This window comes from Sinocyclocheilus grahami, unplaced genomic scaffold (assembly GCF_001515645.1).
Source record: "Sinocyclocheilus grahami isolate Dianchi unplaced genomic scaffold, SAMN03320097.WGS_v1.1 scaffold309.1, whole genome shotgun sequence".
Taxonomy (NCBI): Eukaryota; Metazoa; Chordata; class Actinopteri; order Cypriniformes; family Cyprinidae; genus Sinocyclocheilus; species Sinocyclocheilus grahami.
In genome coordinates this window covers 54,366-66,802 of record NW_015505488.1, presented here as the reverse complement: position 1 = coordinate 66,802, position 12,437 = coordinate 54,366, and the positions used below count along the sequence as shown (strand labels likewise).

At 40.6% G+C, this 12,437-nt stretch overlaps 3 protein-coding genes across 3 annotated transcripts in view; all 3 read left to right on the top strand.

The window, feature by feature from the left end:
* Nucleotides 1–3,033, top strand: part of LOC107601637 (inactive tyrosine-protein kinase 7-like) — a 51,468-nt gene extending 48,435 nt beyond the window's left edge. Inside the window, exon 20 of the mRNA XM_016293888.1 lies at nt 1,411–3,033. Coding sequence (XP_016149374.1) covers nt 1,411–1,571 — 161 coding nt within the window. The 3' untranslated portion in view covers nt 1,572–3,033. The remainder of the gene's footprint in view (nt 1–1,410) is intronic.
* Nucleotides 3,034–4,676: 1,643 nt separating this feature from the next.
* Nucleotides 4,677–6,579, top strand: LOC107601627 (serum response factor-like). Its single transcript, XM_016293877.1, has 3 exons — nt 4,677–5,339; nt 6,343–6,396; nt 6,499–6,579. Exons 1-3 carry the CDS (start codon nt 4,869–4,871, stop codon nt 6,577–6,579), a joined length of 606 nt encoding a protein of 201 aa, XP_016149363.1. The 5' UTR covers nt 4,677–4,868.
* Nucleotides 6,580–7,567: 988 nt separating this feature from the next.
* LOC107601626 (serum response factor-like) overlaps nt 7,568–12,437 on the top strand; it is a 41,354-nt gene continuing 36,484 nt past the window's right edge. The window contains exons 1-2 of the mRNA XM_016293876.1: nt 7,568–7,642; nt 10,097–10,363. Coding sequence (XP_016149362.1) covers nt 7,568–7,642; nt 10,097–10,363 — 342 coding nt within the window. The remainder of the gene's footprint in view (nt 7,643–10,096; nt 10,364–12,437) is intronic.

Below are 12,437 nucleotides of genomic sequence, written 5' to 3'. Positions count from 1 at the left end.
AAAGCTCCGCTGCTTTCCAGCCGTGTGTCGCGCTCGTTCAGCGCCTCGTTTCTCTTCGACGGCTTTCAGCCTCACTCTGCTTCATTCTACTACGTTAATAAATCATCAGCTCATCCATGAACATGATTTCTGCCGAGTCCCGTCGGATTGCATCGGCTGTGGGGATGAAGACCACAACTCCCATGATTCCACACTCAGTCACAGCCTCATCAAACCACACCTTTGATTTGCCTTTGCCATTGATTTGTTTGTTTTGAATACGCGCCCTCTAGCGGGCGAAACATTACATACTGTGCCTTTAAATTTGGGGATGGAACAGCAGGAATCATGAGTCATGACACATTTATCCCAATAAATTGCTTATGATCGGCTGTTATGATTTAAGACAATGTTTACTTCATGGTGTTTATATTGTCATTTATTGTAGATGGTTGTGGTTATTTTATTTCTTTCATCTGTTTGAGTGAGCAGGAGGAACTAGTAAATCATATACATTTCAAAATAAGAGTCCTGGTGAATTTTGGGCTTAAAGTTTATGATTAAAAGTCCTGCATTATACATAAAATCTTTTTTTTCTGGATATTATTGACATTTTGGTTACACAGTAAACTGTAATTGGCATTTAAATCAATGTAAACCCTTGTATTTTCACTCTGAACCACCTGTCACATGAAAGAAAGACTAAGAACATTTATTTTACACATTTAATATAGAGATTTAACTAGTATCGGCACAATAATCTTAATTATTCTTTATTAATCCGTTTATTTATCGATTTATGCCTTCCTTGAAACACATTATTATCATATCAGCAAAATCCAATATCAATAAACCTCTAATTCATATGTATTAATGTATTAGTACATAAACATATGTAAATATTGAATTAAACATATCTTGAGTATTTCATCGTTTTGCAGTTGAACTTGCTCCAGCCTGTTTAATGAAGTAAAAGAATTTAAGAAACCTGATTGATTTTAATTTATTTGACCTGATTGATTTATTAGTGCAGGTCTGAAAATTTGATTTAAAAAAACTGCAGAAACCTTGCGTTTAGCAGATGATCGTTGTAGGATCATCATAAGATGGTCAATCTCTGACCTTCAGATCTCATTTGAAGGCTTTATGGTCAGATAGATAGATAGATGTTCATAGTGTCAGTATCAGTTGTTGATCTTTTAATGTCTTAAAATCTCTTGAACGAATGTCAGTTGATGAAGTGTCTCATGTGTGTCTTGTGTGTCTATCTATGTCTCATGTGTGTATGTCTCGTGTGTCTCATGAGTGTCTCTCTGAGTCTCATGTGTATCTCTGTGTTTCTTGTGTCTCTTGTGTCTATCTCTGTCTTGTGTGTCTTTCTGTGTCTCATGTGTGTCTAATGAGTGTCTCTCTGTGTCTCGTGTGTCTCAGGTCTCCAGGCAGGTACTCTGCATTTGTCTCCTCCAGTGAACTGTCCTGCTCACGTCTGCAGTCTGATGAGCCGCTGCTGGGCGTCCAGCCCTAAAGAACGGCCCACGTTCAGTGAGATCCTTCAGACTCTGACTGATTCCTCCACAGACACCAAAGTCTAGAGGATCACGACTGCAATCAGAGACTCAATCACACACATTTCAGGCGTGAGAGTCTGCTTCGAGACACGCTTCTGTCCCATTAATGATCTGTTTACACTAATGTAGAAGCTCCTTCCTCTCGCTGGAGCCTCAGGGACTCCGAGGATGACCGTTGACCTCTGCAGCGCTGGACAATCGCAGATCCATCAGGTTACAGACGCAGGACGAGGTGCTGCACACACATGATGCTGGGATCACGTCATGCCTGCGGTTCACGTCACGCACTGGAATCAGCAGTGTGTACAGAGTGTGTGTGTGTGTGAGAGTGTGTGTTTTCACAGGATGATGTCTTGTCACGAAACACATCGTTAATGGAATTCAGTCACTTATATTTGGGAAACTGAGAGATTAATGATGAAGTTAGAGACTGACATACAAAGCTATAATACGATTAACAAATATTCACTAATTAACACGTGTGTGTGTGTGTGTGTGGTGTGTGTGTGTGATAGAGAGATTGTTCTTAATGATAATAAGATCTTTGTTTCTCTGAGGTGCTCACAGGTGACTGTGTTATTGTAATAAATATATATGCAATGCCTCAGATTGCGAACATTTCTAAGCCATGATTAATCACATTTTATTGTAATTCCGTCTCCACAAAGTCCTTCTGGATTGTTTTTCTCAAACACACGACCAACAAACTGAGATGATACACAAATTACACTTAAAACTTAAGGTGTCATGTTGATGTGTTGTGATTATTGATGTAGATCAGCGGTTCTCAACCAGGTCCAGTAGGGGTTCTCAAAAACGTTATTTAAAAAAAAGACAATAAGCATTAAAACAGCATAAAATCAAGCTATTTCTTATTTTAATTCACCACTTAAACAACTGTTTTTGTCTATTAAGAGCCAGAAAGGAAAACATGATTATGTGAGGAACGCTGATTTTAAAAGTGTGATTTCTAAACCTGGAAAAGTCATGGAAATGAATAACTTTTGCATTACAGCAGATATTATTGTGACGTCGTTTGAGGACTGCGTGAGCTTTGATGAAGGTTTTGTGTGTCTGTGATTTTAATGTGGCCAGTGTTGGTTTCATTCAGACTCCCGCAGCAGAAACACGTCCTGCACTGTTTGCTCTCAGTGGTTTTCATCAGGTGAAAAGATTAAATCAACTTTGTTTTTTACAACTAAGAGTGCCTAGAACATGAAGTTTTTTTTACAGTATCTTTTGTAATGCAGTTAATGCTTGTTGTTTTTAACAACTGCTTTTATATAATCGTTTCATATGTATTTTTATTGTTGTTGTTGTTTGTTTTTCATCTCTGTGGTCATTGTCTGTTCATGGTTATTTTTAAGGCAGGCTCTCACACAGTAACACTTTTATATTCTGCTTTATAAAGGTCACAGTAATCCAGATGTAGTGCTGCTCTCATTAAACAGTCACGTTTTTAACAGCATTGATGTTTCTGTGCTCCATAAAATCAACTGTATTAAGAATCCGTTCTGTTTCTCCATGTATAATTAGTCAAATGATGCCCCTTCCCTTACCAAAGAAGTACTGTGATGGGATTTCCACGTTAATCCAGAGACAATCATACAATATGGTACATCTCCCAAAAGTGTTGCCAGTTTTTGTTCGTGTTTTTCCTCTGTTTGATCAAGGGACACATGCATTCCACAGTTACTTTTTAGGAATAGTTCAGCCATAAATTAAAATGTGCTCACCATCAAGGAATTCGACATGCAGATGTTGTTTCTTCATCAGGTTTGTAGAAATGTAGCACTGCATCAGTGTCTCAGCAATGGATGCTCTGCAGTGAATGGGTGCCGTCAGAATGAGAGTCCAAACAGCTGATAAAAACATCACAATAATCCACAGCACTCCAGTCCATCAGTTAACTTGTCATGCAAATGATGTGTGTCATGAGAGAAGAGCTCAGGTGCGTCTGTGTCACTCATGATGCTCTTCATGCAGATTATGACCCCCATCTCTCTCTCTCAGATGATTCTGTTTCTTCATGTTTGCCTCTTATTTTAATAAAAAACATTATTTGTTGTTCTGACACTTGTTCTGACACTTGGCTACATGCAAATGTGTGTTCATGTTGATTTGTGTGCAACCTGAACATGAAAGCAGTTGATTCTCGCTCTTCCAAAGCTTCTCCGGTGGCTTTTAGTAACTCTTTTATCAGTCATTTTTGTCTGCATGAAATGAAATGCTGAAATCTCAACAGTTCTTGGTGTTTCGAGTTTCCTGAGATCCGTGACCTCTGAAGATCCAGCGCTGAGAAGCTCAGATGTGTGTCACGACTGAACACTTGATTCTGAGGAATTCAGATGAAGAATACATGGATGTGAAGCGTCTGATTCAAGTATTTCAATGAAGTGTTCAGCTCCCTCTCTCACATCTGAGGCTTTATAACTGTTTCTATGGGAACCACATTTAGTGCCATTAAAATGAGGGAAATGCTAGTTGCAGTGGAATGATTGTTTGGTTTGTTTGTGTGTGTTTCTGTGAGCCTATGCAGTTTTATCAGTGACATTACTGAGAAATAGACTAATATTTGTATTAATACTAAATAATAGTATTATGAAAGTTTAATAATGTAGCCTATTTTTATATCACTTTAATAACCTTACTATTGTTGCTATTAATATCCCGCATCTATTAATAGAATAATTTAGCATAGGCCTGACGCGAAGCTCCTCCCCCTAGTGTGACGTATTAAGTGAGCACAACCGTTTTGGTTTTTATGCAAATAAGATGTCGCTTTAGCCAATCGCGCTGCAGGCCGTCCCCCCGCGAGCCAATCGCTGCACTCGACTGTGACTCGCCATATAAGGAGCGAGAACTCCAAAAAAGGAAACAGAGTATCTCTTTATATGGATGAAAGTAGATCGGGCGTGTATCGATCCCTCCGCGCTGGCGCAAGGTGCTGCGAAGCGTCTCATCAGCGGCGGTGATTGACAGCTGTCAGCGGAGAGACGCGGGGCTGAAGCGGCAGCGGCGCGCGAGCGGAGAAGAGCGCTGATTTCACGCGTTCGCGGCGCACTAGATGACGCGGCGGAGTGATCGCGGAAGCGCTCGTGCGGTTTCCCTTTTAGAGAAAGCGCGTCGCTCGCGGAGCTCCAGGAGAGAGAGAGAGAGTGGGAGTGAAGCCGGCTGGAGGCGCTCAGGTTCAGCATCACTTCTCAAAGTTTCTCGCGGACTCTGTTTGTGTATGAGCGCCGCTTCGGAACTCGCTTTCTCACAGACTGCCGCCTCAGCGCTCCGCAGCCGTCACACGGATCGTACTCTCCGGTTTCTAGGATGTTATCCAGCCAGAGCGGAGCGGCTCTGAGTGGAGCCGGATCAGCGGCGGGGAAGAGCGCAGGCCACGGCGCGGTGGTGCTGGGCGCCGGGGTCCGCGCGGGGTTCGCCCGGGGGCTGGGGCCGATGGGGCTCGGGATGCCCGGGAGGTTCGAGCCGGATAACGAGGGTCCCCCGCACGTGTGCAGCGGCTCCGACGCGGACTCTGACTCCGGCGATGAGAACGAGCCCATGGGGTCAGTCGGGGACAACCGGAGGGGAGGCGGCGTCAAGCGGGAGAGAGCGGAGATGGAAGCCGCGATGGTGGGACCTGAGGCCGGCTTGCCCTCCGCGGCGCTCGCGGGTGGAGCGGCCGGAGCGAAACCGGGCAAGAAGACCCGCGGCAGAGTGAAGATAAAGATGGAGTTTATAGACAACAAACTGCGACGGTACACGACCTTCAGCAAGAGGAAGACGGGCATCATGAAGAAGGTGAGAAGCTGAACACCATCAGCCGTGTTTCAGGTATTCTGATGCAGTCTGGTAACTGAAAGTTTGCAGGTTCGAGTCCTGCTAGAGAACTGCATGACTGAATAGGATAATGAAATGAAAATACATTCAGGAAAGAAAGTCATAAAAGTAACACCAGTTGTTTCTCCTAGAGCTAAAGACTTTTGAATGTTGCAATTAAATGTTGCGTTAAATCCAATTATGTTATATTAAAATCGATACAATTTCTAACATTTTTAAAAAAAGTGAATATTTAAAAAAAAATAATTTCAATGTAAAATGAAATATTAAATAACATTTTTTTATTTTGTTATAAATTAATATTTGAGTCATTTTTATGGGATGGTGGGCCAAATCAAAAGTCATCATCTGATTTGGGCACAAAGTACTCGAGACGCTTCTCATTCTTCTGAGCTGCTCCACATTAGTCTAGAGCTCTGGACTCTTGCTGCATGTCACTCTGTTTGTACTCCTGCTGGAGAAAATAGGCCTTCAGGTCTCCAGGAGTATCTGGGCTTGCGTGGCTGAAGTCTCTGTGTGCTGTCCATCCTTCGAGAGGTGATCTGAAGTCACAACAGACGTGAGGGACTGTGAGCTCTAAATAGAACGAGCCGCTGACATTCTCTATTACACACAAACCTCCAACCATCATGACCCACATAATCTCAGGCCGCAGAAACAACTGAGGAGATGCTTGGAAAGTAAACATTTTGGGAACGTTTTTAGAGCGATGCTACTGTAGTTAAACACAAATTCTCATATTGGTTGCTCACCTTCACGTCGTTCCATAAAGCACAAAACAACCATTTCAAAGAAATCTATATGCAGGACTTTTTATTCCTAAAATTCAAGTTCCACAAAGCACTATTACAATAGTCCGTATTACTCATGCACTGTATTTAATTTCATATGTTTCACAGAATATAGAAAAGCACAGAAATGCTTTTATAGTACTTCAATAGTGTTTGATGGTTGTATGTAAAAGAGCAGCATGAACATTACGCTCAACGTCTCCTTTTTTGAGTTCCACAACGTGAGGGTGAGTAAATGACGACAAGATGTTCGTCTTTGAGCGAACGATGACTTCAAAGCAATAGTTCAGCCAACAATGATACTTTTCTGTAAATGTGTTCATCCTCAGGTCATCCGAGATCAGGATGAGTTTGTTTCTTCATTTTGCGTGGGTGAAGTCTCTGTGTGCTGTCCATCCTTCGAGAGGTGATCTGAAGTCACAACAGACGTGAGGGACTGTGAGCTTTAAATAGAACGAGCCGCTGACATTCTCTATTACACACAAACCTCCAACCATCATGACCCACATAATCTCAGGCCGCAGAAACAACTGAGGAGATGCTTGGAAAGTAAACATTTTGGGAACGTTTTTAGAGCGATGCTACTGTAGTTAAACACAAATTCTCATATTGGTTGCTCACCTTCACGTCGTTCCATAAAGCACAAAACAACCATTTCAAAGAAATCTATATGCAGGACTTTTTATTCCTAAAATTCAAGTTCCACAAAGCACTATTACAATAGTCCGTATTACTCATGCACTGTATTTAATTTCATATGTTTCACAGAATATAGAAAAGCACAGAAATGCTTTTATAGTACTTCAATAGTGTTTGATGGTTGTATGTAAAAGAGCAGCATGAACATTACGCTCAACGTCTCCTTTTTTGAGTTCCACAACGTGAGGGTGAGTAAATGACGACAAGATGTTCGTCTTTGAGCGAACGATGACTTCAAAGCAATAGTTCAGCCAACAATGATACTTTTCTGTAAATGTGTTCATCCTCAGGTCATCCGAGATCAGGATGAGTGTGTTTCTTCATCAGGTTTGGAGAAATGTAGCACTGCATCAGTGTCTCAGCAATGGCTGCTCTGCAGTGAATGGGTGCCGTCAGAATGAGAGCTGATAAAAACATCACAATAATCCACAAGGTCTGAATCAGGAGAGAAATCTGCACAGATCAAGCATTGTTTACAAGCCATGGATTATTGTGATGTTTAGACTCTCATTCTGACGGCACCCATTCACTGCAGAGGAGCACATTTTCACTGTTGGCTGAGCTATTCCTTTGAGATGGAGTAATAGTCCGCGTCATTGGCTGTAGTTCAGCAGGTCTGAGGATCTTTCATCAGCTCCTGGTTCAGCTGAACCGAAGTGTGGCGGGTGTCTCTCTCGGGTCCTCCTCCTGATCTTCATGATGGATTGGAAGGAGAGAGCTGCTGGTAGTCTTCCCGTGGAAAGGGAATTCTTCCATTCATTACGGTTTGAGAAAGTGAGAGTTTTTCTGAACCTGACGGCAGCCGTTGTCTGGAGCGCACACGAAGCCCGTTCAATCTGGAAACGGTCAAGCTGTCGTTCATCAGTGATTTGGCCATTTTAACGTAATCCAACAGAAGAGTTCCTCCTCGTGTCACTCACAGAATTGACCAAACGTTCCTTCCAGAGAGTTTGTGTGCGTCTCATTTCCCTTCGTTACGTTCGAGCTCGTGAGTGAAGCACCTAACCCTGAACACATGTGCTTCACCTGCCGTCCTCAACAGCTGAGCAAACGCAGAGCTGATGAAGAGACGATCTTCAGCTCATCTGCTGCTCTTTACGGCTCAGCTGCTCCTCAAACACATGCCAAACAAAGGTCGAAAATGCATCTTAAACCAAGATGGGTTAAACGGATCGAGTCTTGTTTTCTGAAAAAATAAGTGATTTATTCTTAAAAGGGTTTAGAAAAATGATCTCGTTTTCCCTTTGAATGAAATTTGACTGCTAAACATTGTTCTTTTATTGGACCGCACTGTTTTTAACATAAATAGACAATGGTTTTATTTGACTGATGCATTTAAATCAAAGTATCACCAGAATGCATTTTAGATGTTTTGTCTAGTATTAAGCTTAAATGTCTTTTATATGACTTTTGTTTTTGTTCTTTTGCCGTGAAGATAGCTTTGCTGCTGACATGGCATTCAATAATAAATAAATACAAAAAAATAAAAGTTTTATCTTAAAACTTTTATCGTAAAACAAGACTTTATATCTTTAAATGAATGGGAAGTGAATTTAATTTAGTGGAAACGTTTAGCACTGTGCCCAAACAAAATATTATATATATGAATATGTGTGTGTATGTGTATATATAGGCCTATATATATATTATTAATTAATAATTTTTTAAAATGTAAATAAATACAATTTATTTATTTTTGAAATATCAACCTCAAATTTGGAACACAACTGTTTCTGTGCATTTATCATGATGATAATCTTAAACTTCTGTAAAAAAAAAAAAAAATTTCTTCACTTTTTTGACTTTTCACTTCAGCAATAATCTTGAAGTGTCTTCTTTAAAAAGAGACCCGACCGAACTTAAGTCTGTGTTTTAAAAGCATTCAAGATTCGCCACAGCTTAAGTTTCAGGTCTGTGCTCAAAAAGTGTTTCATAGCTAATAAATGGATTATAATTATTGCATAAATATAATTTAGTAACATAACATCCCCTAACAAGCATAAAAAATATCAAACTAAAATGCATTGATCTAACGAAGGCACTGGTGATGACTGAAGGTGTTGGGGTTCTAGTCTAGCTCTCGACCAGCGGCTCTGTTAACAGAGTCTTATCTCACATTGTTTCAGCTGCGTCTGGAGCGATCGCTCGTCTGGATCTGTTAAACCGTCTCCGCCGGTTATCTGTTAGTGAACACTGATGCTAGATTCTCCATCAGTACAAACATCAGTTCAGTCTCCGAACATAAACCACTTCTGTAACTTTGCAACACTGTTATTTTCCTCTTTATTAATGTGAAGCCACCTTTATTTCTGCAGCGCTTTATACAATACAGATCGTGTCAAAGCAGCTTTACAGTGTCAGACAAGAAAATAACGTTTCAGTAATGCAAACAAAAGAGAGGCCAATAGTCAATATTTCAGTTAAAGTCAGTTCATTGTTTATTCAGTTCAATTTAATAACTGTGTGAAGTGCATCAGTTAATATGGATCGAGTTCATCTATAAAGCAGCTCTGGAGAAAACAGTGATGAAGTCAATAATGTTATTGAGAAATATTACGTGTCCCCATCTAAGCAAGCCAAAACGTGATCTGTATTTCATAAAACTTGACTTTAAAGGAATAGTTCACCCAACAATATCAGTTTTCTGAAAACATCCTCACCCTCAGGATTATTCCGAGATTGAAATGTAGCACTGCATCAGTGTCTCAGCAATGGATGCTCTGCAGTGAATGGGTGCCGTCAGAATGAGAGCTGATAAAAACATCACAATAATCCACAGCACTCCAGTCCATCAGTTAACATCTGGAGAAGACAAAAGCTGAAACTAATCCAGCATTAAGATTTTTTAAACTAAAATACCATAGAGTCCATAATCCATAATAACTCTTCCTCCAGTGAGTCAGTGTTCTGGTGTGAATCAGGAGAGAAATCTGCACAGATCAAGCAGCGTTTACAAGCCAAAACAGCTCTAAACTTGTACTGGAATGCTGTGGATTATTGTGATGTTTTTATCAGCTCTCATTCTGACGGCACCCATTCACTGCAGAGCATCCATTGCTGAGACACTGATGCAGTGCTACATTTCTCCAAACCTGATGAAGACACAAACTCATCTACATCATTTAGTTTGAACTATTCCTTTGATTTGACATTTAAAAGCCTGAGCTCAAACTCTAGACATGTGATTTGTGAGGTCTGATGTGTGTGTGTGTGTGTGTGTCTCTGAAGGCGTACGAGCCATTCACGCTCACGGGAACTCAGGTCCTGCTGCTGGTGGCCAGCGAGACAGGGCACGTCTACACGTTCGCCACGCGTAAGCTGCAGCCCATGATCACCAGCGAGACGGGCAAAGCTCTGATCCAAACCTGCCTGAACTCCCCGGACTCTCCGCCGCGCTCCGACCCGTCCACGGACCAGCGCATGAGTGCCACGGGCTTCGAGGAGACCGACCTCACATACCAGGTGTCCGAATCCGAGAGTCTGGGAGAAACCAAGGTGAGTCTGCGGCTCTTCATTCAGAATTGAGATGTTCTGCAGGGCCTCGTCTTTCCTTATAAACCGATAGTTCCGGTGCTTGATTCTGATTGGCTGAGCCGCATTCGAAGCTGTTGTAAATGACTCTACAAAGCAACACACAAACGTAAACAAAGGTGTATGTTACTTTGTAGAGTCATTTACAACAGCTTCGAACGTGGCTCAGCCAATCAGAGTCAACTATCCATTTTATAAGAATCTATGAATCACAAAGACTCTCGAGTCGGTCCAAAATCTACACGCTGAAGAGTTATTGTTGCCATATCGAAGCGCTCCAGTATTTAATTCCTCCCGTCTGCGGCGCGTGTTTGTTCTTCTGATCTGCCTCTTCTCCAGACGGTCCGTCTGCGTCTGTACCGTGTTTACTAGAGTGATTCACATCTGCACTCCTCGCTCGTCCTCCAGCAGATAGTGAGTATAAATAGTGCTGCACTGGTTATGACCCTCTCTTTGGAGTCTGTTGATGTGATCCGGTCAGAAATGAATCACTTGTAAATGACGGTGCTTCAGCGAGAGCTCTTCGAGACGTTCAGCTGCAGCGTGTCTCCAGTCCAACACAGAGCTTCAGCGCCGTCTGGAACCCAAACAGCTCATGCTTACTTGTTGCTCTCGCTCTGGATGAAGTATTGATCTCACGGAGAATCAGAATGCATGTCAGATCTCATGCTGTGTTTGTAAATAGAAGCAGTTTAATAGGTTTATTCAGCTGGGATTGGCATCACATATATTGTATGAATATGTATCAGGAGTTAAATTAAAAACATTTTTGTTACTTGAAATAAAATAAATAATAGCTGAAATAGAAATAGAAAATAATTATACATAAAACACAACAAAATTACTGAAACTTTACATTGTATGAATATGTATCAGGAGTTAAATTAAAAACATTTGTTACTTGAAATAAAATAAATAATAGCTGAAATAGAAATAGAAAATAATTATACATAAAACACAACAAAATTACTGAAACTTTAACAAAATTAAAAGAAAACTATTAATAAATGAATATATTATTATCATTAATATGTAAATTATTGTATTTATTTATCTATTTATATAATTAGTACTGTCCGTAGACACAATTATTATCATCTTAATAATAAATATTTTTTGGCAATAATGTGATTAACCACAGATTGGACATTTCGCATTAATTCAGAGCATACAGTAAGACATTCACTGCAAAAACTACTTCTTTATGAGCTTTATTTGGTGTTATTTCTCTTATTTTCCAGTTAATAAAAAAAATCTGTAAATTGAATAAAAATAAACAAATTGCTTAACACTGCACTGCGTGTGATATTCAGATATGAATATATTTTCGCTAGTTTTAATTACAAATAAGTCAAAAAAGAAAAAGTGGAAGAATCTGTCACTTGTATTAAACACGCAGTCACTGAAAACTATCTGAATATCACATGCAGTGCTGTGCTAAGCAGTTTGTTTAATTTGAATTAAATGATTTGCAGATGAATTTTTTTCCTTCTCTAGTAGAAAACAAGTGAAATAATACTAGTAAAGTTTATTAAGACGTCATTTTTGTGAATGTCTTACTGTATGCTCTGAATCACTGGAAACAATCTGAATATCTCATGCGGTGCTTAAGGATTATTTGATATTTTAACTAGAAAATAAGATAAAAATAAATTTTTGCATAATGTCTGAGCCCGAGGAAACCTGTCTGGAAACACTCATTATTTTACAGAGAAATGGCCCACGGCAGATTTAACACATGAGCTCATAATAGTAACGACGGCTGTTGTTCTGTGAAAGGCGTGTGGGGTTTATTGAGTGTGAATGATGAACAGATGCAGTGGGTCCGCAGCAGCACCTGTCCTGTCCTGAGATCCTGCGCGAGCGCGACAGAGCTCAGGCTCAGTGGAGCAAACACGCTCCTCTCATTGATAAAAGCAGGATTCTACCTCCATGGCCTTATATGGAGTGTTTCCCAGCACTCGGCTCCTCACATTCCTCATGAGATGCAGCTGTCTGTGGGGGTGTGTGTGTGTGTGTGTGTGTGTGTGTGTGTGTG